The sequence below is a fragment of the Micromesistius poutassou genome, assembly GCF_964030765.1.
Source record: "Micromesistius poutassou genome assembly, chromosome: 19".
NCBI lineage: Eukaryota > Metazoa > Chordata > Actinopteri > Gadiformes > Gadidae > Micromesistius > Micromesistius poutassou.
In genome coordinates, this window is record NC_140289.1 from 3856127 (window position 1) to 3883999 (window position 27873).

A 27873-nucleotide genomic window follows, 5' to 3' on the forward strand; every position below is an offset into this window, starting at 1 on the left:
AAATTCAGGTCATTAGTTGACGTATCTTCAAAAAAATGCACATTCTAAACACTTTAGGAAATAGTATAGGGTCTAAATAGCGAACTGACCTGTATGTGTTCCCTTTTTTTAAATCCCTATCTGCGCGTGATGCGGCGGACAGATTTAAATTGTTAAGCTACCAATTGAGCGATGAATTGCTAAGTGACTATGAAAGCTGTTTCATACCGCAGTAGGGCGGAAGACCACTGCCACACGCTTCCATTGACGGAGGAAGGTTCCAAATCTCTGCTAACCATTGTCTCTTACCGTCTATAAAACACAGAAGCCAGAGCAAGGCAATACTCGCAGCCAATGAAGTCCACCAATCCATGAAGTCCTCTCGGAAACGAAAAAAGTAAATATAAAATAAATACAAATAAAATGTAATTCCCAAGGTAGGCCTATGTCTGGCTGGTCACGCTTTCTGTCTGCTTGCTACTAATATCTAAACATGAAGACGCCTGCTCGTATAGCTTTCTCTGTAGGTGTCGTCGGGACAGAAGCCTAGCCTAATCGTGAATGTTAAAGGTGTAAGTTACCTACTGGGTGTCACCTGCGCATTAAGGGCGCTCGGCTACAACTGAGGTGGAGCGCGTGACAGAGTCGTGATGTTGAGTGTAGTGTGTAGGCCTAGAGGTAGTTTGTAGGGTTCGTTTCTGAGATTTACAGGTGTGAATACAGCCACGATCTTCTAATACATTTTTAATACATAAGGCCAAACAATTAAACATACATTGTGCATGTTTGAATAGGCCTATTCAAAATTTACTTTTTATTTAAACTTTCCAATCTAAAGTTGCAGTGCATGTTAGGCCATGCGGTTTATTTTGTTTTGTCAAACAACTATTTATTTAACCCTTGTTTTTGACAGGAGTTGCGTGTGATCTGAACAAAATAAAACCTTGCCTTCATGTTTCCATTGCCTTCTTTGCTCGAGTGACGCGCTGCTATGGTAACGACCAATCAGCCGGCCGTTACCTGGGCCGAGCTGGAGAAGGGGCGGCTGGTGGGGGCAGCTCAGCAGGTGTCTCCCCCGCATTCAGGCACCGCCCGGTGGGACCATCTTTGTGGAGGCGCTCGTCAACCGATCTAACCCCCGCTGGCAATGCGATCATCCCATCCGTCTTTTTGTTGTTGTTGTTGTTTTATTTGTTTCATTTGTTTTAGCTATGGAATTTAACTTTTTTGTCAACACACACAGGTAAGAATGGAGGCTAAGGTATGAATTCTTATGGCTAAAATAACTTTTTTATTATTTTACAATTCAGGCATGTCAACGAGATGGAAAAACGGGTATAGATAGTGTGATCACTTCTACATCTGAGCTTTCTGAGCTAAAGGAAACATAGGCCTACATCACATCGTATAACAATTTATTATTGCAATTAAGTGTGCATTAGTATTTTTTCCAAGTCTGCCTGTGTTACAACCTTACGGATATATGGCCATACAGGCCTATACGATACAAATTAATTGTTTGCTTTTATAGCGACCTTATGGAAAATACGTGTGATAATCTTCCCAGTCTGATTTTAGGCTACAACCTCATGTGACCTTATGGGACTTGACCCTTTTACCTCTCAATTTACATACAAGGCACAATGAATAAGAGGATAACATAATTATATAAAATAATGGGCCAAATTATAAAAATAGACAGAAATATTTGATTTGGCAACTTAATACCAACAATCGTGAAATGTAACTTTGGGTCAGGCTAGCCAAAATCATTTATCAACCTCCATTATCCCAAGTGAGGCAGCCATAGCTCTGTGATTGTATAACATGCAAGTTATTGTTAAGTGTTTATATGTGATTGCGCCCTTACTCCGTCCATAATAGTATTATCCTGTTGTCATCACTTTACATGTTTCACGGTAACGTGATGATGTCACTACGCTTGAAGTATATGAGTGCGCCAACTCAAGCGCACGTTGTTGTTCGAATGACTGAGCGGCAGGCAGTCGTGTTTCATATATACTTTTCTTATTAATGAATAAATATGCCGTAAGGCTGAAGAGAATACCATTCGTTTCATTTATACTCCACCACGCCACAGACGAGGAGTCACCGCTCCATCGACGCTTTAGTTATATTCCAATGTATAGGAGGAGAGTGTATTTATTTCTTCCTTATGAGCATAGATAAGTGAAGATTCAACTGCCGTCTGCCAGCCTTATTGTTATTTCAGATAGGAGGGGTGTAGTGGATAGGGTGCATAGCGTGCGACACCCAGCCAAGAGGTAGATAAAACGGTGTCCAAATGTTAAGTAAAATGGATGTTTATGCACGTTTTAAATCTCCGTTGGAACTTTTGTCGGGCGGAGAGGACAGGGCTCCGCACGAGAAGCAGTGAGGATTTATTATGAATTGGCTGTCGCTCTCATCCCACCATGAGGCCATTACAGGTAGGCCTACTACAACTAGGCTACTGAACTATGGGGTGCCGTTTGTAAAAATTCGGTTACATTTTTTTAGCTGATACATTTTCAACATTTAGCTCACTTTCCTCACATTTAGCGCATTTTCCTCACATTTGAGACAGAAATTCATGTAAAACAACACGTTATAATGTAATTTTCAACAATATGTTCAAATGTAAAAAATCCATGTTAAAAATGATATATAAATGTTATATCTAAATCTAAATGTTATATCTAAATCTAAATGTTAAATCTAAATCTAAATGTTAAATCTAAATCTAAATGTTACATTTATATCTAAATGTTAAATGTTAAATCTAAATGTTAAATCTAAATCTAAATGTTATATCTAAATCTAAATCTTAAATTCATATCTAAATGTTAAATGTTAAATCTAAATGTTAAATCTAAATCTAAATGTTAAATGTTAAATCTAAATGTTAAATCTAAATCTAAATCTTAAATATAAATATAAATTATCAACATCTTGAACAACAGTGTGTGAAAGTGTTATAGGCTACATTAACAACACACCTTTGCGGAATTAGCCATTACATTAGAGTGGAAATTATTTAAATGTTAAATGTAAATGTTAAATCTAAATGGGTCGCCAAGTGTAAAGCTAAATGTTTAGAAAATATTCAAATCCCCAAGGAAACCACGCCCACTGCAGTGGCTTCAAATCGTGCGGCAACGATCGCACGGCCCCGCCCCCCTCCCCCCTCCCCCGGACTTGTGGTGAAAGGCTATCGTGCTATCGATCACGCGCGGACACGCGTCCCCTTACCGTTGCCGTGGGTCGTAACGCTCCTTCCCAGAATCCTCCAACCAAAACGCATTTTCTTATTTTTTTTTCCACGTCAGCTCCTGATCTGCCTGTGAGCCAAAACGATTACTTTTTCATTCTCATAGTGTTCTAATTCCTGTTCCAGCAGTAGCCGGGGACAGGTTACTGAAAACGGGGACTGTCCCCGGAAACCGGGGACGTCTGGTCACCCTAGTTTAGACACCCACGTTTTAAGCCGTTACAAGCGCGCAGCGTTTGACCCTCGCCATTCAAAACCATGGATGATTATTTCTAATGTTGAAAATAAATGAAAAATAGGGATAATGTGGTCTTTGGTGTATACGTTTGCATAAACCCGACGTTATTGAGCTAGTTTACTTCAGGTGTAGGCCTACGCCTTTTTTGGTAAATAGGGCCTACATTCATGGGGTGGTCTAGTTTACCTCAGCAGTAGGCCTACCCTACTTACCAATTACATCCATGGGATCCCACTGTGGAGACAACCCCATCAAAATGCATGGGTTTACATTTCGTTCCGTGTAGCACGAAACAAGTCAAGACAATCGTGCTCTGGGACACGATAGATATAGATAATAGATAACGTTCGCGCGCATGAGCACGAAATTGCGTGATACCGGGTTGGTCAGCGACCACATTACATTACAGTGTGTGTGTGTGTGTGTGTGTGTGTGTGTGTGTGTGTGTGTGTGTGTGTGTGTGTGTGTGTGTGTGTGTGTGTGTAGGGCATCCACTGGGCTGGGGGGGACAAAGGACGGAGCTGACAGCTGGTGGGGAATATCACACATCAGAGACGGATGTTCTCCTGCAGGGCTTGGCTCTCTGGTTGGCAGCCGTGCTGTCAGGGCCTCTGTGTGTCAACTGTTACTACGTCAACTGTCAACTGTTACTACGTCGACACGCATAGTCCACTGTTCGATGACGAGCATGCTCGTCTTTTATCATTCTGTCATTTAGCAAACGAGATGTTACTCAAAGTCGCTCGAGTTAGTATTGGATGTGTCATTAAGGCAGGGTTGCCTTAATGGGACTTTGGCTGGAGAGAGAATCTGCAAAATGTCAGTGGGCGTGCGAAGAGCGCGCGCGGCGAACATTTTTTATAACTGTAGCCGAGCGTTCTGGGTTCGCCTTGTTGTAGGACTATAGAAAACAATGAACGGGACCGGAGACAAGATAGTGTGTTCAGCAGCCAACTTCGCTTCACTTTAATTCTTCACCCCCCCTTACGGCAACTCCCGAGGGACACACCTCCTTTTCCCAGCTAAACACAGAACAGTCTGTTACATACGTCCCCTCCTCAATAAGAAACGTCCACGTTTCACTTGAACCCGTAAAAAAAAATATATATTAAATTCCCATCACCTGTAATCCCAACAGAACTACAATATAGGCAACACAACTAATCAGAATATACATCAAATACCCGGACTGTATCTTCTAAGCAGTGGTCGAGTGCAAACTATACCGTCACCCTGTAACCAGTGATCCAAACATATAACCAACACTGCCAAACATTTATGCAACACCTTGAGGCTACACACATAAAACCTAACCTGAAACAAAAATTAAAAAAAACTTTAACTTTAAACTTTAATAAAAACATTTTTTTACAATACCCTGAGTCTTCTCACCAACCTTAGACCACATTTTCATTAATTTCAATCTCTTTTTTTTAATTTTTTAAACTAGCAAGCTTTCACTGCATTGCCCAACCCAGAACACAATAACTTCAAAACATGACAAAGTCCCGCAAATGGGACGGAGATCCCACCGCTGCCACCAATGTAGCCGAGCGTTCTGGGTTCGCCTTGTTGTAGGACTATAGAAAACAATGAACGGGACCGGAGACGAGAGTTCAGCAGCCAACTTCGCTTTACTTTAATTCTTCACCCCCCTTACGGCAACTCCCGATGGACACACCTCCTTTTCCCAGCTAAACACAGAACAGTCTGTTACATAACCCACATTTCGTTTACTTAGTAGGCCTGGGAGGAGAGAGCGAATGAGAGGAGAGAGCTTGAGAGAGCGGGACTTGAGAGAGCGGGACTAGAGAGAGTTGGTGAGGAAGAACGAAGAAGATGGCGGCGCTCGGCGAGGTCCCATGCTGACGGAGATTTCGGTATGATAGATCAGTTGAATAACAGTTTAGCTCTTAGTTATTGCGTGTGCGACATGTTTTAATCTGAGCTACGGAACAGTTACGGCTGGAGTGGCGTGTGGAGGAGCGGAAGACTCCACGCCATCAGCGCTGAAGATTCATCCGGGGTCGTATTATTAACAAGTATAGTTCGCGTAGTGCGAGGCGACCGTCCTCGCTAGGTAGTGCAAAGTGTTGATTCAGTTATATTACTAGCCCGTCGCCAACGTTGGAAGCTTGTCACGCCAAAGAACGAAGAGCCAGCCAGTTCACTGCTACAGACCGGGACGTGTCTGTGGCTCTCTCCCTCTCCCGCCATTGATGCACGGTGCGGTGGGTGAGTAAATAGGCTACCCTGCTGCCACATATGGCTATCATTCTCAACGGACAGCAACGCACTCGTGATGGACATGTCTAATTGGTGAACGGTCGGCACACACGTAACGTGGACAATCCGAACCAAAAGGAACATTGAACCGAGAGTGGACATATTGTTATTGAGTGTTATTATGTGTATGGTGCAAAACCGTTTCTGAAGTTACAATTGACATACTTGTTACTGTTGTGTGATAGTGTTGTTAAGCCAAAGCGTGAAAGTGTTATTGAGCCACTCTGGTGAAGTGGATGTTGATGTAAGGTTTTGAACATTATATGGTGGTTACAGGTTGATAGGGAAGCTATTCCTCTATGCTTTACATTTGATATATATATATATATATATATATATATATATATATATATATGTTTATTTCTATTTTTCATTTACTTTTCTATTTTACTTAGCATAAGAAAACTAGTATAATAAATAACCACTCATTTTTCAACTTTTACACTATTGCTTTTATTGTGGAGTTTTTCTTCTCTGAAGTAGGGGCGTCTCACCCTCTGTCCTTAAAGTGTAGTAGTTAGGGGGAATACAAGGTAAGTCACACACACAGCTACTTACTGGTATTCTATTCTTTAGGTCTTCACTGTGACAGGTCTAAATTCTGAAGCCTAAGCTATTGTACTTCAACTGAGCAGGCAGAGTAGACACAAGACTAATAGGCCTGGGGGTTAGGGACCTAGATCCTCTGATTTCCAGCCATTCAGGGAAGAGTGATTTACCCCTACTAAGCGGACGTAGGTTCCGTCCACTACACATGCCATTTAAGAGAAGTTCTCTGAAAAGCTCTTTGAGGTATCTTTTTGCCATCTTTCTCTCTTGTTCAAATGTTTGGAATCACATAAAAATGTTCTTGTTCATTTTGATGCCCTGGCTGTAATTTTAGGTTAAGTATTGAGTAAGTAAATGAAACCAAATAGCAGAGTATCCACATTAATTGCCTTAAAAAATAACAGCAATAAAAGAAACGTAACGTTGTTATTTTAAAATGACAGCACTAGTTTGAGGCATTTATTTGCGCTCTCAGACCTTAACCTTTCTGTCGTGTTCGGGTCAAATCTGACCGATTTCCTACTTTCATCAATCATACATATTGTGTTTTACATTTTATTGTCTCAAGGCCTTATGATATCCTCCACACTAGGCATTTGAACATATACAATTGCTGATCACCACTTTCATTGAATTTTGAGTGGTTTAGTCAACTTTGTAACACCTGTGGTCCACCATCACCACCGCACGCACACAGTTTCTGTGTCTATTCTTTGTATATTCACTGCAGTTATTAATGTAAACCATGACTCTGAGACATTGTTTACAGCTTAAAGGGGAGTTAAATAAAATTTGGTGATGATCAATTTTTTTGTGTGTGTTAATGTAAGAGCAATTAAAACAGGCCGGTCAAATTTGACCGGGAGCACCAAAGTAAGGGCGGAGAAATGAACACGACACAAAGGTTAACCAAGACTTTATTTTCTTCTTCCCAAACGCACGTCTTTCACTCAAAATAAACATTTCATGCGCAACTAAAAGACGCAAGGGAGCAAAAGTCTTGAGCATGTGTACACTAAAGTCACAAATGTGTAACAGTAAATTTGAAGTCGGAAATCTTTTTTCTACCATTGTAAACACAAAATAGGGGCTACGAGTTCACAAGTCCTTTGTTACAGGTGCACAAATCCTATCCTGTGCATCAGAACTTCAAAGAGTCACACACTTTTGCTACAATCATTGCAGCGCAGTTGGTGCAAAACACATTCACACACCCGTGTTTCATAATCTGAGAATGTGCACATTTGTGCATTCGTAAACCGTTCCTCACCGTTCCTCACAAATAAAATGATATAGATCGCTATGTTCATTTTAATGAGCTCATTTGCACTCCCTGCACCCCCTGCCGGCAACTTTCATTGGTTTATGCTGCAATTTTGTCCCGCCCACGGACGCTCTGTGTCATACGGATACGAATCACTTTTGCTACACATGTACCACCTAGACGTGTTGCAACAGTACCCGCAGGAAAAACAACAGCTGAGACTCGTAGCAGCAGATTCAAGCAGTTGTATCGATGGACTTGTGCTCGCTCATTAAAATGCTCAATGAACATAGTGATCTATATCATTTTATTTGTGAGGAAATATTTCACAGATGTGCAACTTCTGATGCATTAGTTCACATTTGGGTTTACGAATGCACAAATGTTGTGCACGTTCTCAGATTATGAAACACGGGTGTTCGAATGTGTTTTGCTCCAACTGCGCTGCAATGATTGTAGCAAAAGTGTCAAGTGCATGACTCTTTGAAGTTGTGATGCACAGGATAGGATTTGTGCACCTGTAACAAAGGACTTGTGAACTCGTAGCCCCTATTTTGTGTTTACAATGGTAGAAAAAAGATTTACGACTTCAAATTTACTGTTAAACATTTGTGACTTTAGTGTACACATGCAACATAAATATTTACGACTTCAACTTTACTGTTACACATTTGTGACTAGGGATGTAACGGTTACTGGTGTAACGGTAAACCGCGATAAAAATGTTGTCAATAACAATTACCGTTTTCATTTCAAATAAAATTATTATCGTGGTGGATAACCGCGCCCGCGGTGTGGAAACCGTGTGCTTAAATCCTTCCCAGCGCTTCATCCAAGCAGTGTTTGGAATAACGCTGTTTAAAATAACGGCGTTAGGTAACGCGGTTATTTTTTCAGTAACAGGTATTCTAACTAATTAATTTTTCTGTCGTTACAACGCTGTTACCGTTACTGACAGTTAAATGCGGTGCGTTACTATGAATTGATTGAATAAACTGCGTAATCCGAACACACCCCTGGCTGCACACACAAACTGCTAGTGAGGACGGAGACCGGGTGGGTTAGCGATTATGATTGGCTAAGGCAGAGTCGTGTTTCATGGTAGCCAATCGGAGCCAGTGTTTTTACACACAAGCCAGGATACGCGTGCCACACGCACACGCACACACAAACACCAAACAGATTCGATGAAGCAGTAGAAATGGCGAGTCCGGAGCAATCCGATGAAAAGTTGGCATTTTCAAGGTGGAGATATAAGCACTACTTCAAATTCATTGAGGTCAAAGGCAAGAATGTGCATGTAAAGTGAACATTATGTCCAGGAGCAAAGACTTTGTCGACATCCGTTGTAAGCAACTCTAATTTAATGAAGCATCCCACAACGACACACGCATCTACAAAGCTACTTTTTTTTTCAGTAACGCAAATAATTACTTTCCCTGGTAACTAGTTACTTTTATTATAGAGTAATTCAGTTACTAACTCCGTTATATAGGAGTTCAGCGGACGATCAGCCTGGGCTTCCCTCAAGCCTGATGTGCGGGGAAATTAACCAGATCTCAGATCCCTCTGTCTTAAGTAGTAGTAGTCGCCGTCGTCGTAGTAGTATTTATACACAAGTGTCAAAGTACAAAACAACTCCCGCTATCGGTTGTAGCTGGGCGCTGAGCGGGGGAAGGCGGGGGAGAGGAGGAGGTCGCTGTCACGGCGATCTGCGGAGGAAGTGTCGGTGGGAGACGGAGAGCGAGTAATTGTTTACATATTGTTCTTTATATCTTGAATGTTTGGATTAAACCTGCACTACTGTAAATGTTCCTGATGAATAAGCTGTTTACATGCTGAACCCTTGTTCCTTTGATGTTAAAAGTTGCACTTTTGATAATATAATATATAAATAAATATAATAAACACTTTTTAAAAAAACTTTCAGTTTCCGTAGGCCTATCAGTGCTTTCTGAACATATTGAACACACTTTTAAAAATACCTCGATAATACCGAAAACCGGGATAATTTTGGTCACAATAACCGTGAGGTTAAATTTTCATACCGTTACATCCCTATTTGTGACTTTAATGTACACATGCTCAAGACTTTTGCTACAATAATACCTTCATAGTACTGGCGGCCGGTGAGTTAATGGGAGTCAATGGGCGAGAGGAGGAAAGTCCTCCTCCGAGTGGGTGGGACCATAGATATATAGAACATATATTATGTTCTATATATCTATGGTCCCACCCACTATATATATGGGTGGGACTAGCTAAGGGATCGAATCGCGCCAACTACGCGGTGGTTGGTTCATACGCACTGCGCTATGAACCAATAAGCAGGAGCCCTGGCTAGGCTCAGTGTTGCCAGATTGGTCAGATTTACAGGTCTACTTTTAACCACGTTAGATTGGAAAAATAATCATTGGGCGGAAAATGTGCCCAATCTGAAGCGAACATCTCAAGCGAACTGAGACCACCTCTTTAGCGAGGTCTCGGCCGGATGATTTGGTGCGCTGAGGTGGGTTTTTTTTCAAGCCGACGAGGCTGTGATCGAAATGCGGGACAGTTGCGCAGCATCGTCTTTTTTATAGCCAAAATAATTCCACACAACTGATGTGCCGCCCCTCTTTGGTACCAAACTTTCAGCTGTGCGCTCTTCTGACGAGCCTGAGGCCATTGTGCAGCAGGTTAAAGCGCAGCGTCTCTCCCAGCCTGCACTGCTTTGCTCCGCTCGGCTCACTCGCAAGTCACGTGACCAATCAAATCGCAGCCTTTGCGGTTAGAAAATCTTGTTTTGTCATATTGTGATATTATCACAAATGCAATTAATCGTTCAGCCCTAGTAGAAAGGATGTTCGTGCAACAATTGTAACTGAAAATAAACATTTGATGAACCAAATTACAACCAATAGCTTCAGTCATTGAGGGCAAATTTTTTTTATTTAGTTTTACAAATCAAGAGTAGGCCTGATTTGACTAATTGGCTTTGCATCCTTTCCTTCTGCCCTTGTAGTCCAAGACATGCTGCCCACCAGCTTTCAAATTACAATGCTGCCACTAGTGGCTTTATTAATTTTATTCACATAATTATCCCTCCCTGCTATTTTGTAGTTCACCAAAACACCCTGAAACAATTTGAGTCACACATGCCACCATACGCCACAAACAGTGCAAGCAGGCCAATGGCAACCAAGCGCGCAGTCCTTCCTTCCTCACTTAAAAAACCACCAGCCGCCACTGGTATGAACTACATCCAGAACCAGAATTTGTCAACATCCAAAATATGTTTTGAGTGACATGAATGAAAATCCTACAGGTGCTGCAATGAGAGTAACATATTCTGTACTCTTCTTCTGAAATGTTCCTGCAGGTTACAAGCAGAATCCGTTTGTGGTACGGCCCAGTTACCATAACTGGGCACCATGGATTGGTCCCCACACAAGAGGCTCCAGTATGGTGTCAAACACAGAACACTGCAAAATCCACACACCAAGGAACCCAGATGAAGAATCCGACCTCTTAATTACAGAGGACCGGCTCACTGACGAGATTCTGAAACTGAAGGTATTTGCACACTGTGGACTATTTGTATGGTTTTTCTCATTGTTAAATCTATCAGGGCTGTAATATTTGCTATTTAACATCATAGATGGAAGCTGTGCGAAGTCTCTGCAAGGGGTGTGGCATAGACTCCAAGGGCTCCAGGATGGACCTTATTATGAGGCTCCGCAAAGAAATGCAGAACCGGTCATCATATGACAAAGTGTTTGCAAAGGTCTGGGGGGCTTCTGGTGAGTTGATTTATATTCAAAAGTGTTTGCATCAGTAATAACTTTCAGACTTCACTACATTTCACTGTAATGGTTACTCATAGCGGGTACGATAACTTTATTTTACCAGGTGGATGTGCTGTGGTCACATGCCCTTGTGCTGTTGTTTATGGAGTTAAACTCAACCTAAGGGCTGAGAGCCCAAGAGATTGTGCTGATCTGCTGCTATCAATGAAGCATTTCCCTAATGTGACCTTGTATGATTTTGCAAGGGGACTGGCAACACATACATACAAACATAAGAGAGCCATAGTCCTCGCCCTTAAGCCCTCATGAGGGGAGACTGCTGGATCCTACTGATGACAACATCAGATTGGCCTCTGCAAAGAAAGTGAAAGTCAGCTTGCCTTGGCTAACTACAAAGAAGCCAGTACCTGATGAAAATGGTCACCCTATTACAGGGTCATCAGAGCATTATGCTCTTTGTGACCGCTTTCATGAGGAACACCAAAGACCCAAAGGATGTTCTGTGCAAGGTAGAGCTTGTGCCTGAGTTACGTGGCTGGGCCAATAGCCAGTGTGCCGAGCAGCTCTTCAGTGGATTGAGGAAGAACAACCACTTCTTAGACATGATGAGTCCATCGTCCCATATTTTTTTTAATGAGGAACATTTTGCACCACTACAACAATGGACGCAATGCCAAAACAATAGAGAACATGAAGAAAACATTGGGGAGTGCACTGCAAATCCAGTTGAACTCCAGTGGGCAGGCGGTTTTAGGTATCTACGTGCACAGTATAGTTGTGACATTTGGATGTCAAACTGGTATTGTCTTTGTAAAGCCATCTCCTGCAATAAAAAGGCTTTATTAATCCAATGTGTGGAAATTCCTAGCAGTAATTGTTTGTTTTGGTTAACACATACTGTTTAGAATGTCAAAGGTCATAATCTTAATTGTTTCCCTTGCCTGCTGACAGCATCAGCAGCCACTGCTGCATCTTGCACAGCTGCCCAGTCTGTAAACACTGCAGCAGCCTCTGTTGTGACACAATCCGTGGCACCCCCTGCGAACCAGGCCGCTGCCATCATCCCACCACTGACCACCGGTACGAACCAGGCCGCTGCCATCATCCCACCACCGACCACCGGTACGAACCAGGCCGCTGCCATCATCCCACCACCGATCCCTGCTGTCAACGTAGCCCCTACAATTAACGTAGAAGCTTCTGGCATGAGTGCGACAATAGCAGTGGAAGCTCCAGCTACAACCACAACAGGTATTCCAGAGATCATCACAGTACAAAAATGTAGCACCTAATACTACACTATCTAATGCACTAAAATATAATGTTGTACAACTTGTAACATTATTTACTAAGTCAGTTGCTAGAAAGACATGCTATGGTACAAATTCCACACTTTGCTTATTATGTTTCTGTCATTTCTGAAATTGGGCTTCTCTGACCATATTGCAGGAGGTTTTGAGGTTTGCAATGAACACTTGTGGAATGAAGCACATATACCACATATGTGCAGGAAGGGAAGTAACGGAGCATGAGATGGACGAAGGACAATTGACATGGGTAAATGTATTTTTTTATTTTTCTTGATTTAGTTCTAATAGGCCTAATATGGCCCACATTAAACAAAGTGAAGTATTTTCTTCATATAATTTAGTTCTAAAGAGGTTTTCTATTGTCGTTTGTTTTTTGCTGTCAAGTATGATATAGTAGTAAGTACTTAACTGACTGTCATTTTAAAGCTCGATGATGTGTTGGATGAGGCGAGGCGATTTCAAGTGGGCACCACAGTTTTAAAAAGGCTGGACTTCCTGTCCCTGGGATTGGACAGAGAAGTGAAGGCAACAGTAAGTACACTTTTAATCACACAAATATTTGAAAATTGAATGTCACCATTTTATTATTTGGTCACATGACAGACTTTTCAAATATTGTATATCTACTTTTAGTTTTTAAATTCCAGCCACACATTGTCATGAGAAGTGTAATCTATGTCATGTAAAATAATCTGCTTTGTCACATATGTTCACTTAAAAGTTATGAAAAAGCCATTACAGTGAAGCTGTAATGTACATTTGCAGTAGTACAATGCAGATTCAACCTTTACTTGAAAATTGTCTATTTTACAGGTCCTGAAGCCTAAATTTAAGAGGATACGTCTTGATTGCTCCAAGCTTAGTTGCTATGGAGACTGGCATTATTTATCCACGTTCATGTTTCAGTCTAATATTGAGGAACCGTTCATTGTTCCCGTAAATTAATATTCGGTTTGTTTTTGTGTTTTGCATGGTGTTATATTGTTATTATTCATATTGTTATGTTTAGGAACCGTTCAATGTTCCTAGTAGAGTTAAGAATGTTGGCAACCGTTCAATGTTGCTTTTGCTGTGTTCTAAAGAAGCCTGTAGAGTTAAGTATGTTATCAACCGTTCAATGTTGGTTCTGCTGTGTTCAAAAAAGCCTTCTGGTGATGTGTTCATAACATTTGTGGTGATCAAGGTAGCACAATCTGGAGTCATACTATGCACACCTGCTCCACTGTTGCTTAAACCAATAATGGAAGCCAATTAATTAAGCAAGCTTAAATGGCTTAAAATGTTGACCACAAATGTCACGTCACATCAAAATCATGTGAGATCTTTAATAGTGTATTTCACCATGCTATCCTTTTGTCTTTTATAGCACCATTGCAGCAAAGATAGTGCCAGGATCCTGGGCATTTGTTTCAAACAAGGTGATGGATATTTTGGATTTATATATGCCTTGTGAAATGTGCTATGCATTGGAATAGTACTAAGAAATGTAATTGTATTAAATATATTTAAATATAATTGAGTTGTCAATAACTTCTACTACTTTTTTTATCAGAATATTCCAGAACAAGCAGGCAGCGCGGACTGTGGCGTGTTCATGCTAATGGTAAGTGATGGGATTGTGCACCTCTGCATAAAACATAATAACATAAGCAGGTGCCAAGAGAAAAGGATCATTGACATGGTTTATATGTACAGTAACAACTGTGTATCAACTTTTCTATCATATGAAAAGAATGTTAACCGTTTATAATATGGATTACAGTACGCACTGTACATGGCACTGGACTGGACCTTCGACTTCACTCAGGTCAGCAATTTAAATCTGAAATTGTTAATGTACAGATTTTAGGATTGAAACTACAATGACATCTTTCTTCATCTACTAGCATGATATGCCACATATAAGGAGATGGTGGTGCCAGCTTCTGTTAGACAACATTGAACACCAAAGGTATGAACAACTTCTTACTTGATAACTACGATGTGTTTCTGTGGGGGGGGGGGGGGGGGGCGCTTAAAGGAACAGGAAAGGTACTGTAGTTTGAAGAGGATTTTGTCAACAATAATAACACTTTGTTTTCCTGTACCAACTGGACTCTTAAACCGAAATATGAACCAAACCATGTGTACCGTCAAATCCCCCTACATGAAAAGCATCTTGCTAATGTCACCCCTTTGACATTTCTACGTAGGAAGAGAAGACGGCTAGAGCCCATGACACATGGAAGAGAGCAGGAGCAGGAGTTGGCAACATGTATTGAGCAGGTCTTTTATTTATTAATAATTTATTTTGTTTGTTTGCATGTGTTTCTTTTTTGGGGGAATATAATATTTATTGAATACATTCAGTGCTCATGCTTTCAGTATTTCTATTAATGCTGTTTGGCTTAATACTAACTGGAGATGATGTATTCAATAGAAGAATCTTATTTATTTCAGTTGCCATCTTGCCTGTTGGAGATCATCTTTGCTGAGGTCGTTCTTCATGATGGAGACAGAGCTCTAATGACCCTGTCATTAGAGCTCCTCCTCTACGAGGAGGAGTGCTTCCGGGGCGGGGAAGAGAAGGCGGCGAAGAAGAGCAGGAACAAGAAGAACCCCAACCGGCTGAACTGGGGAGCGGCGGCGACGGAGCCGCGCACGTCGCCCTTCAAGCGCGAGTCCTACACCCCGCAGCAGCTGTACGGCGGCCGTGGGGCGGAGAAGGGGAAGAGGGTGTACCCCGCCGACGAAAACCTCTTCACCATCAAACAGAGGAAAGGGAAACGCAAGCAGTAGAGCGACATGGTTACCGCTACAGAGCTGAGCTGTTGGTCTTGTCAGCCTGAATTCTGTTGGTTTATATGAACACACACAACACAACACACAACTGGTTGAAACACTGCAGTAGCAGAAACCTCAAAGATGAATGGAAGGCAGGTTCAGAATAAATGTGGAGATGTTTCTTCATGGTCTTCTAAGTGGGTTGGTTTATTTACTTTCATGATGTTAAGTCAAGTGAAGGCGAGTTAACCAAAATTGATATAGATAAGTGGCTGTCAAAGGAACCGATTGTTAATGTTTTACCTTAATTTCCTTATGAGTCTGCTCAACCTCTGTTCAAATAAAAAAGTTTTTGGCTTGTAAATCTGTCAAGCCTATAGACTTTGGTCTCTCATTTACTTTCATGCTGTGCGGTTGCAAGTTACAACTTGGAGATTGAATATAGTACAGGAGACTACCATTGTGCCTCTGATATAAGCTGGTAGTTTTCAGTGCTTTACAGTCTGCTTATTCTTGTAATAGGCCTATAAAACAGTACTGCAACACCTTGTGGTTATATTCTGCTGATCAAGTTCTCGAATGGAGGACCAAGCAGAGGAATCATTCACGTTGGAAGTAATCTCTTCAACTCACTAAACTCCATGCTTATTCATGATTGATCCATGATTTGATCCAATGATGGCCGTTTATCTGTCAACTGTCTTGAAATCTCACGTTTTTCTGGACACGCACATGTAATATTTTGTGTGCCTACTATAACTATAGCTTGTATAGTCTTATATCTTTACTGAAGCGAGTTTAGAGGCTGTCATAATGTTGACCATAACTGTAAATGCACACCAGTCAACCACCAGCAAGTCCCAGAGACAGAGTTGGGTCAGATATGGGAAAGGTATATTAATTATGTTACTTACATTTGACATGCTTTATGTTGTGTGTTTTTCAACGAATGTTTACTTTGCTAAGCAACGTGGAATCAGTCCGCTTCAGATATGATCCATCTTGTGGAATCTGCGCAGTCAGAAGAGCTTTGGACCCGGTTTCCCGATAACGTCCAGTCTTAACGCGCTACAAAGACTCCTACGTTTAGACGTATCATTTGTTTACCTACATAGGCATGGTTCCCGAATGGTCTCCTACGACCAGTTCAGTAATGCATTACATTACTGGCGTGAGATTCTGTAGAATCTTGTAATGCATACCTTATAGCAGGGTCCGCGGGTGTAAATGTTGACTGTGGGGGGATCGTGATCGTGATTGTTGACAGGGGGGACGGAGGGACGCGTGTTTTTTGTTTTTTTGGCCGTGAGAAATTGGATGTGTGGCGTGTGTAAGCAGGCACAAAATGTGTGTCACACGGTGAAACCGTGCAAGTTGGCAGCTCTGAAATGTATAAATCGAATTACGTGGGAGCCAGAGGGAACCAAGCTCCCAAAAAGGCAACAAAGTCAAAAAACTGAGGGGGTCTCCCATATATCTATATATATATATAAAAACAGATTTTAAAAAGATATTAAAAAAATCTATATATTAAATATATTTAAAAAAATTATGAAAAAAAAAATATTTAAAAAAAAATTATATAAAAAAAATTTATAAAAAAAAAAATTATATAAAAAAAAAATTATTAATTAAAAAAATAATTAAAAAAAATTGGACCTGCGCACAAATGTTTTTTTTTGACCTGCGCGCGCATCTTTTTTTTGGACATGCGCACGCGCATCTTTTTCTGGATCTGCGCGCGCATCTTTTTTTTGGACATGCGCATGCGCATCTTTTTTTGGACCTGCGCGCGCATCTTTTTTTGGATCTGCGCACGCGCATCTTTTTTTGGACATGCGCACGCGCATCTTTTTTTGGATCTGCGCGCGCATGTCCAAAAAAAAATGCGCGTGCGCATGTCCAAAAAAAAGATGCGCACGCAGGTCCAAAAAAAGATGCGCATGCGCATGTCCAAAAAAAAGATGCGCGCGCAGGTCAAAAAAAAACATTTGTGCGCAGGTCCAATTTTTTTTTATTATTATTTTTTTAATTTATTATTATTTTTTTAATTATTTTTTTTTATATAATTTTTTTTTTATAATTTTTTTTATATAATTTTTTTTTCATATAATTTTTTTTTTAATCATTTTTTTTACATAATTTTTTTTTATATGATTTTTTTTATATATATTTTTTTAAAATATTTTTTTTTACATAATTTTTTTTTATATAAATTTTTTTTTTTATATAATTTTTTTTATAATTATTCTTTTTTTATTATTATTTTTTGACTGTCTTCTAAATTAAGGACATTATACAGGGAAACCAATAAACCATTACACGCCACGAGTGAACTTAATAAGCGATCGAAATACTATTTTCAACCACCGCCTCTTTCCCTTGACATTTAGTTTTCACCTGACAAATGCGACCGATGTAATTAAGGCAACCCGGTCTCACAGGAATCCGTGAAATGAGTCAGTCTACGTGACGTATAATAGGCTAGCTTATATTTTAATCTAACATCTTTAATGGTAAGAGACTGCACGGGGATGGATGAGTGTTGTTTAAGATGAAATTACAATGCCAAATATGGCAGACACCTTCAGATATGAGACCCCTCAGTTTTTTTACTTTGCCTTTTTGGAAGCTCGGTTCCCTCTGGCTCCCACGTAATTCGAACACTGATTTATACATTTGCAGGGCATGTTAAATAAGTGCGGTGTAAAACCAAAGATAATACCGTTAGCATCTACAACTTGTATTTAATAAGCCTAAATTGTTGTGCTCTGTCCTGATTGGCTGAAGAGAAATAGCCACATCGTTGCGTTCTAAAACTGGACCTGGCGATTTGACGTTCAATCTTTGGGGACTCCTTGCAACGGCATCAGCCGCCTTGCGACGACCAGTTCACACTGCTGCAACTTTTCCCCTGCGACGTCCCAAAAGAGTCTCGTTGCGCCGCGAATCTTTGGTCTGAACTGGTCTTAGGAGACCGTCTATGTGGCATCAATGATGAATTTACCTTAACATGTTCGCTGTAACTGTTGTAATTAGACTAGTTGGTTGAATAATGGACTAGGCCAACATGGACGCAAGATAACCTAATGTGCTATGATGATATTGCTTTTGATAAGGGTGATGTGTACCTTTTTCTAAATGTTATGTTTTATATATATATATATATATATATTTAATTTAAATTGAAATATGGTATCACTATTAAAATGTGACTATATGTTTCTGTATACAAATGTTATATCTCCTGTACATGTTTGTATATAATTGTGATATTACAGTACCTGTGGTGTAACTTGTGTCTTGGGGTGATTGGCAGGCGAGCCTATAAAAGGCCGCTGCTCCCTGTGACGCATCACGTACAAGGAACACGGATGAAGGGCTAGACCCGAAACGTTTCCCCTTGTTTATGTGTCCTGTAATTGTTGTTTCGGCTTTTAAAATACTTTTGGAACTTCTCAGCCCTAGTGTGAGCTCTCCCCATTCTTCACTTTATAAACACTTAAAACATTAGTTTGCCAGCTGCTGGTCAGAGATGACTATGGGCATCAAGAGAATTAACATGAAAAAGTTCAGTGTTAAATTTCACATGACATGTCATTCACAGCTGCTAGTCAGTGATCAAAGTGTGAATTTCAAATTCAACAATATGGCCAAATATTCAGGTATAACTTGAAAAACATTCTGCAGTTACACTTATGCTAGAACAATAATCCCTGCTCAGATGCATCTAAAATACAATTTAAGACAATAAAATGTGTGATAAACACTTAAAACATTAGTTTGCCAGCTGCCGGTCAGAGATGACTATGGGCATCAAGAGAATGAACATGAAAAAGTTCTGTTAAAATTCACATAATACACAAATACACATTCACAGCTGTCTTGACATGTATGGCTTCACAGGTCTAACTTGAAAATACATTCTGCATTAACATTTTGCTAGAACAATCAATGTAGCAATGTAACAATGTAGAAAAATATAAATAAAATAAATCAATGTCAAATTTCACGTTGCCTTATTAGCAATAACTACATAACTTACAAATGGGTGTAACACACATTTTACAAACTTTTGAGTTATTAACCAGCAATTAGTCTGAGAACACAACACAAAACAATTATGTGAACTTGTCAAATTTCACAGCTGCTAATCAGAGCTGACTCCAAGAGGGAAAACCTGTTTCTTTATTTCACTTTTCTTTTTGCAACGTTTAGACAAGACAAAGCTTTTTCTTTAGAGATCGCACACAGAGCACTTTGGGCCATTATCCAGGAACACGTGTTTCAAAGGTGTACTTAAGGTCCTCCGGATAGGAAATATTGAGTGCATAAAGGAGGCCGAGAAGGTAGGCCATGGGAGTATCCGGAAGGTCCTTTACTACTATGGATTCCTCTAAGATGAGTGCGATGTTTTGGATCTTGGGGGATGAGGCTTCAGCCACACAGGACATACAGAATTCCCACAGTGACTCCCTTGGCAGCCACGTCATCTGGATCAGTTTCCTGTTTGAGGACATTAAGAAATATGATTTTCAATTCAAACTCACATCACATACTACATGTCTTGTAGGGAGCCAGGCATCTCAAATTGGATTGTCATATCCAATATGAAGTTGTCTGTCATTTTAGCTTTGTTGTTGAAGGACCATTCCGGTGTATACTGATCCATATCCCCATCATTCAAGCCTATCTGGTGCTGTCCATGGGAAAAATGAGAAAATTTGTAAAGCTGACTTAATGTGGTATTCAATAACACACAAGTTTAAGCAAGCACTCCGATTGGTCAATTCCCATTCTAGAGTGTGTTTAAATGCCTGGTGAAAGAACAGACAAAAATAATGTGCCTAATTACAGAAAGTATCGCTACGCTAACTAGCTGAAACTACTTTCATGAGCCTAGTTTCCATAACAACGTTCAACTGTTACATTGTTTCACTTGCGCAGTAGGAACGAGGCGCTTTTACTATAGGAACTATTTTCTGATGGAGATGAACTCGGGCAGAAAGCTTGAATTTGAGGGCAAATTAACCCACAATATGAAAACATTTTACAATATTGTTGATAATGAAGATGGTTTGTGTTATTGATTTGCAATCTTACACTCGATGGTGTTCTTGAATGTCATTATTGGTACTTGAAGCACAGGACTTCGGAACTCGGCGTAAGCGCCTCGTTCCTACGGCTGTGCTTTGCGTACCAATGACATTCAAGAACGCCATCTTGTGTAAGATTGCTTAAAAGAACCGATCACAGGTGGCCAGAGTAGGAAATGTGACATCCACTATCCCTCAGCACAAGTTCTTCCCAGGGCCAGAGCCATATATAGAGAGAGTTACGCCAACTCTGTTTAGAACGTTCAGGACAATTCTGTCGTGGATTGGTTCAAAGGTAGTCACGTGTTTTATGTACGCCATCTTACAGACCAAACATTAATCAATCGTCATTACCATGCTATCAAGGCAAGTGCGACAACTTACAAGTACAACTATATATCTGTAATATCATTACTTTTCGAAAGAAAATGTTGTGTTGTGTAGCCTATGGTTGCTCTCTAAGGCCCGGACGTGGTAAACGTCTGCATCATTTCCCTCAGGACCCTACTAGGAGGAAATTGTGGGAGCAGAGGGTCAGAAGGATGAACTGGAAGCCGAATAATTTTTCCTTGTTGTGTGAGGTAAGAACATTTCTATCATGGACTTTGTAAAGAAAACACATTTGGAAAATATTATTGTACCCCATCAATTCATGGCATGCTTCGAAAAAAGTACTAACCAAAGTGAATTTGATTTGAACTTAGCCTAGTAGTGTTAAGCTACACGATGCTCGCTAGCTCTTTGCGCCTTTTTTATGCTAATGCTAGCACTGAACTCCGGGACAAACAACCTGCATCTGCCGTCTGTATTTTTCCACCAGGCTCTTTTATGCATAAGTATGCATAAGTATGCACTGGTTAGATGCCATTCTGTGAAAATCTATGCATTTTTTTGAATAATGACAACTATTAATACTACATCATTGCAAGGCTAGCCTACTTGACGTGCTATCTTTCTGCACTGCCGCATTTTACCCTGCATTCTTTCAAAACACCGGCTGCATTGTCTTTGTTTATGTTCATGCATGTCAGAAAGATTGTGATTAACTTTGCACGGAAATCATGTGGATATATTGCAAACAAATGCCCTTTTGCAGCATTGCTTGGTCAGCTATTTCTCGAGTTACAGATAATACATGGTCAGTTCATGTTTGCTGGAGAGATTTATGTTACTCTTGTCTAGAGTCTAGTGCAAACAGCATGGTGCCAAAGCGCTTATGTAATCCATGCAATAACTATGCATTGGTTAGATGCCATTCTGTGAAAATCCATTACCATCATTTACTTTCTCTTTGAAATTTCATTAAAATGTCTGACTCCGTTTGTAGGACCACTTCGATGAGACACAGTTAGAGTCACAGAGCTGATGGTGTTAGGAAGCTCAAGCCAAATTCCATCCCAACACTGTTCGTCTTCACCCCACCGACACCGCCCAGCAGACACACCAAACGAAACGGACTGAAGATTAACCATCTCTGAATGCAAACATTCAGAATGTATTCAGAATGTATTATACGCTATATAGTGTAAGAAGTAAAGATATTAAAGATTGTCTAATACAAAATGTATACTTTTACCGTAATATTTGAGATGTTTTAATGGCTCTTCCCTGATTTCACTGTTGATATTTTTATATGAATATTGAATATGAATTTTCCTGTTGGAGGATCTTCCTGAGAGTCTGTTGTTTAAATGTTGTACAAATTATTGCGTACTGCTAGGATTTGAATGCAAACATTCAGAATGTATTATAAGTTATAGTCTAAGAAGTAACCAAAGTTATTTTTATAATGCTAATGTCTGATTCATTTTTTATGAAAGAGAAGACTCTTTAATTGATAAACAAAATCATACGTGTATGGTCTTTTTTCCCTTGGGCATTAGTCATCAGTCAGACTTTTAACAATAGACACAGTCTGATCATGACACCTAAGTAGGCTACGAGAAGGGTTAATTTGATGTTTAGGGGAAATATTTATAGTCTAGATTAAAATAAATAACCAAGAAGTTGTAATTTTTAGTCAATGTCTCAATAAGTAATCGTAGGCTACACGGCGACGGCTATCGGAGAAGGTAAGGTGAACGCGGCTCCACTGATAGGCGATCAGGGCTCCAGAGTGCGACCTATTAGGTCGCATATGCAACCTAATTTCTTAAGGTGTGAGTTAAAAATTAATGAGGTCGCTCCGGTGCTATTTGCAGGAGGACGAGCAGATATGAAGCGGTCGATAGTAGATTATTTTAAGAAGAAAAATGTCTCGGAGGAGGAAACAAATGAGGCTGTTGTTGGTGCTGGAGAAGGGTTAGCAGAGGAAGCAAAAAGAATCTCGGATTCTTATTCTGAAGAGGACAGTGACAGGTTGGCGAAAGAGGCAGGGGCAGTGGGGAGAAAAAAAAGTATTGTTTTCAACAAAAATGGCTGGCGCAGTTCCAGTTGTGTGTACTGCAGGACATGTGGCCCGTCCGTTGCAGGCAAAACACATTTTGTAAATGGGTCTACACAATTCAAAGTTCAGTCATTAAAATTACACAATGAAAGCCAAAAGCACAAGACGTGCAGGGACCGCTGCATCACATGCAGCTCCCAGTCTCTCCCCACCTCATTTAATCGGATAGATGAGACCAATCGCTCGGCGGAGAATGAACAAATGATCATCAAGTTTTACACCGCCTACAACATCGCTAAAGAGGAACTCCCGTTCACAAAATTATGAATAACGGACTGAACGTCAACCCCACATATTCCAACGACACTGCGTGTTCACAATTTGTGGGAGTTATAGCACACACTCAAGGGAAAGACCGCTGACAAAGTCGCATCCGCCCCCTACCTCTCGTTCATGCTTGACGGTTCCACTGACAAATCCACCAAAGAGTGCGAGATTATATATGCCCATATCGTTGAAGATGGAAAACCAATATTCTTATTGGCCATATTGTGGTTGAACATGCCCATGCAGAAGGTAAGGAGTGTGTCTCATATAGCCAAATGATAATAACTATATTGAAAAATGCTCTATAGGTTAATTATAATTTCCGTTAGAATTAAATTATTATTTAATGCCATCATGCCCAGGTATCTTATAAAAACACACAGAATTGTGTGTGTGTGTGTGTGTGTGTGTGTGTGTGTGTGTGTGTGTGTGTGTGTGTAAATATAAATATTCCATGTTATGTGCTTAATTTAAGGCATTTATCTTTATTTTTATTCTTTATCTATTTATTTGTCAATCTTTCATAAACATAAGGTCATGTATTAATAACACGCTATACAAAGAAAAATATGGTGCTACCTAATTTGTTTTGGTGCTACTAAATGAAAAGCTAGGTGGCACCAGTGCTACCTGTGAAAAAGTTAGTCTGGAGCCCTGTAGGTGATGTAGGCATAATTGTCTGTCTTCTCAAGACGTTCAATGTGATATATTTGTAAAAGCGTTTATATTTTAGCAAAGTATGAGAAACCTTTTAACATTCACAAACAGTTTATGATGATAATGAGCGATTTGTTGCAACATCCCATCTTCGTTCCATTGGCAGACGTTGTACAGTGAGCTGACTTGGGTCTACAAGATGGCACCCATGATTTCAGTTGGCAGAACTCTCTCTATATACGGCTCTGCCCAGGGCTATGAGATGCACCCGCTGCAGAGCAGCAATCACACCTCCATCATCACCCATTGCTGATGCAATGGGTTGGTGCACCTGATCAGCAGAAACAACAATCAAATGGGCCTATACCTAAAAAGGAGCCCTATGAATTAATAAGCCATTTAAAAGGCCCCATAGCATGAAATTTTCACTTTGAGGTTTTCTAACATTAAGTTGAGTTCCCCTAGCCTCCCTATGGTCCCCCAGTAGCTAAAAATTGCGTTAGGTGGTTTACACCTAACGCAATTTTTAGAGAAGTAGCTATCTTGCGCCGTCTTTGAAAAAAGGATCGCTGAAACACTTTGATTTGGCTTCCGGCCCCATATGACGTCATATGGGGCCATGTTACCTCCCCTTTCTCTGCTTGGCCCGCCAAGAGAATTTGGCCCGCCAATGAGACAATGAGCTAGGACCGTGCGATGTGTGTGTGTGAATACACACTGTAACGCAAGTGTTCTTTGTTATTTGGATAACCGTTTCGCTGTTGGTGTAAAGGCCCATTCACACCCTACAGTAAATACGGATACGGACGCTTTTGTCTGGTCCCGGAGGTCGTCCGTCAGTGGGTCCGTCGCCTCTGAGCTTACGAATCCGGAGTGCTCCGGACAAACTGGAGCACTACCACCGGAGATCGAGGCGGCAGTAGAGGCAGAAGTCCCAACCACGAGAGTAGTAGGCCTATAATAACTGATATGTATATATATTTTGTATTTAACATTTTATACTTATATTATACTATATACTTGACCTTATAATTTTATTGTTCACCTGCTTTGGCAATGCAAATGTATATTTTTTATGCCAATAAAACTTTTTTGAATTTAAATTTTGAGCAGAGAATCTGCAGGTTTGTGAGGGGTGCCACATGCCACCTCCACGTACACTTTGTGCCGGATGACACAGAGCATAATCATCTCCTCTACAGATACCATGTTTGCGATTGTCGATGCCGGTCATTTTATACACGACAGTCACTGCCCTCTAGAGGTTGTTTTGCGTAACATCCATAACACTGAAACCTGACGGAGGTATGAAGGGTAGTCCCGGAGACAACGTTTAGTACGGATGGACAAATTTCGTCCGGATCCGGAGGTATGAGGCGGCCTTCATGGCGCATAACATGCAACACAATAACGCAAGCTTGCATAAAGCTCCCATTTGGTGAAAAGACTAGACTGTGTCGGGTTGGTTGAGAAGGAATTGGGAACCGCGACATGGAGGAAAAAAGGATTGTTTCCTAGGATTGTCCGTCGGAGCCCCGCTGTAGCGGGCAGTGGGGCTGGGCGGGCAGCCCCGGGGTTGGCCAGCGTTCAGCAGGTAGCCCCGGGGGTGGCCAGTGGGCAGCGGGGCTCCGACGGACCGCTGCCGTGGCAGCAGGGCTGGGCGGGCAGCCCCGGGGGCGGCCAGCGTTCCGCGGGGCTCCGACGGACAATCCTGGGCAACAATCCTTTTCTCCTCCATGTCGCGGTTCCCAATTTCTTCTCAACCAACCTGACGCAGACAACCCCGGGCAACAATCGCGAGCAACAATCCCCTTCTCCTCCATTTCATTTCTCCATTGAGTCTGTAGCCTACTTAATATTGACGTGGAAGTGGAAGAACCAGAGGCGTCTGAGAACCAGTCGCAGTCGTTTGAGATTCATAATATCATACGGAGGCGCAAACAGCTTTTGACCATGATAATATATATTATATAGATATCTAAATATAATATGATATTATTTTGATATAGAGCTCCAGGACTCCCGCCGGAGCACCCGGAGTGTTTAGTGTTCCACTGTAAACACTAGCACATGGTACCGTGGCTGCAAGCTGCTCAGGGCCACACTCCCACCCTCCACCTTGACCCGCCTCTAAAAACGGCACGTTTGTGGAGAGCTCATTGTGGGACTGGCTCGTAGTGGCTGTAACTCTGCACCAAGGCTGAATTTCTTGAATGTCTTCAAGTACTGTATTAGGGGCCCACTAACACCTTTATTAAAGCATCCATAAAATAGCATGCCATGGGACCTTTAAACAAATAACATTTCCTAGCATTCAGCTAATATCTCCTCATGATCCAATAGCTATGCGACCCCTGAGGGTGTTGTAAAAAAACTCTGGTCTTCTCAGCAGCACGTAGGCTGATAACTATGAAAACTATGTAAACTACACTACCGTGATTTCCCGCATATAGGCCGCATCGTGGACAAACCGCAAGCCTTTAATTTATGTATTAAAAAAACAATTGTGTGCATGAGAACGGTGAGAGCACATCAAACGCGCGTAGCAGCTAGGACCCGTCTTTCTTTACTGTCTCCGAGTGTGTGTCGCTGTTAAACACCTGACAATGAGCTAGTTTACCATGATAAGACCGCCATATGAATCTGGAAAAAATTAATAAAGACAGGATTTGGTCTCCTATATTTCCTATGCAGGATAACTCATGTGTGTTTCCATTGAAAACAAGAACATTCAAAGTGATCCTAAACTTTAAACCTACTCTACGTTCTGTTGGGCAAAAGCATCAACCAAGAAATTTAAACAAATAATACAAACTGAACTTCCACCATCATGCATAGCGCACATTTAAACAGATAAAAGAGCAGAGAGGAGCCAGCTCAATAAAAGCATCTTCCCTCATGGTATAATCTATCTATCTATAATCTATGGTATAATTCACCCCTGTGAGATGCGTGCCAGCTCACCAGCATAACCTGCAATGTCCACAAAACCAAGGAAATGGTTCCAACCCAATGTAGAAGAGTATATCACCCTTGTAGTTATGTGGCCCAGAACATTTGACTCGGACTGTAAGAAAAATAATAGCTTGTAGCCTGTAGAGGCCTAGACCTAATCACTAGTATCAAAAGAATGACCTGACAGGTGGTGAGTGATATGGCTGTGATCTAGCCCCCTAGTTCTAGCCAAAGCAGGTAGCCTCGGTCTAACATCTGCCGACAACAATATCAAATCAGCATCTTCCTCATGGTATAATCTGAAACCCCTGTCAAATGTGCTAGAGGGACTCACTTCACAACCAATAAGCTTTTATATAAGACAGGCAATTAACTTCCCTTCCCTCTCTCAAGCAGTCCGAGGGCGAAACAGAAATAAACTTTCAGATTTTCTACTTGTGTAGTATTTTCAATTACAGTATCTTCATTTTACAATTGTATCTCTATGCTTGTAAAATGTATATTAATGACCATTAATACTTACAAGACACTGCTTGAAAAGTAGATTAGGATCTTCACGTAGGAACACAGGAAGTCCTTTCATGGCTGCTTCCTTGCCGTGTCTGACGATGTTGGTGGTCTCAAAGAAAAAAAGAAAAAACAGAAAGATAGCTCTAATAATAGCAAGACTAATTGTAATTCAACAGATTGAATTTAATCTGGGCAAAAGTATTGTTTGGTACTGTACTGTGCACACACCTCATCATCAAGCTTTCTCAGTATCTCCTTCAGGTCCTTGCCAAACTCTGTTTTTCGGGCGCGGTATAAACTCAGCAGTAGGGGCGCATATTTTTCTACAGCAGCTCTGAATGTTCCGAGTAGATCTTTGTTTGTAATACAGAAAAACTCCTCACAAATCTGTAAAATGCAGGAAAAAACAAATATGTACAGAGGAATAGTAAGTAAATTGGGAGAATTTGTAACCTGTCAAAAATTGTCTATAGCCATTATCATTTTTAAAAGCA

The 27873-nt window shown here is 40.9% G+C and overlaps 1 protein-coding gene and 1 long non-coding RNA gene across 2 annotated transcripts; one reads left to right on the forward strand and one right to left on the reverse strand.

Moving 5' to 3' along the window:
- Positions 1 to 5296: 5296 nt before the first annotated feature.
- On the forward strand, positions 5297 to 15463 carry LOC311364258 (uncharacterized protein; the record flags this gene model as incomplete). The annotated part of the gene is made up of 10 exons (XM_084484254.1): positions 5297 to 5368; positions 10949 to 11142; positions 11228 to 11325; positions 14052 to 14103; positions 14238 to 14288; positions 14448 to 14492; positions 14572 to 14636; positions 14878 to 14950; positions 15125 to 15256; positions 15362 to 15463. Exons 2-10 carry the CDS (start codon positions 11032 to 11034, stop codon positions 15461 to 15463), a joined length of 729 nt encoding a protein of 242 aa, XP_084340380.1. The 5' UTR covers positions 5297 to 5368; positions 10949 to 11031.
- A 3892-nt stretch (positions 15464 to 19355) lies between these two features.
- LOC311364186 lies at positions 19356 to 27671 on the reverse strand. Its single transcript, XR_014639142.1, has 3 exons — positions 27608 to 27671; positions 27393 to 27488; positions 19356 to 19954 (listed from the first exon to the last, which is right to left on the reverse strand). It is a non-coding gene; the product is annotated as an uncharacterized lncRNA (long non-coding RNA).
- Positions 27672 to 27873: the final 202 nt, after the last annotated feature.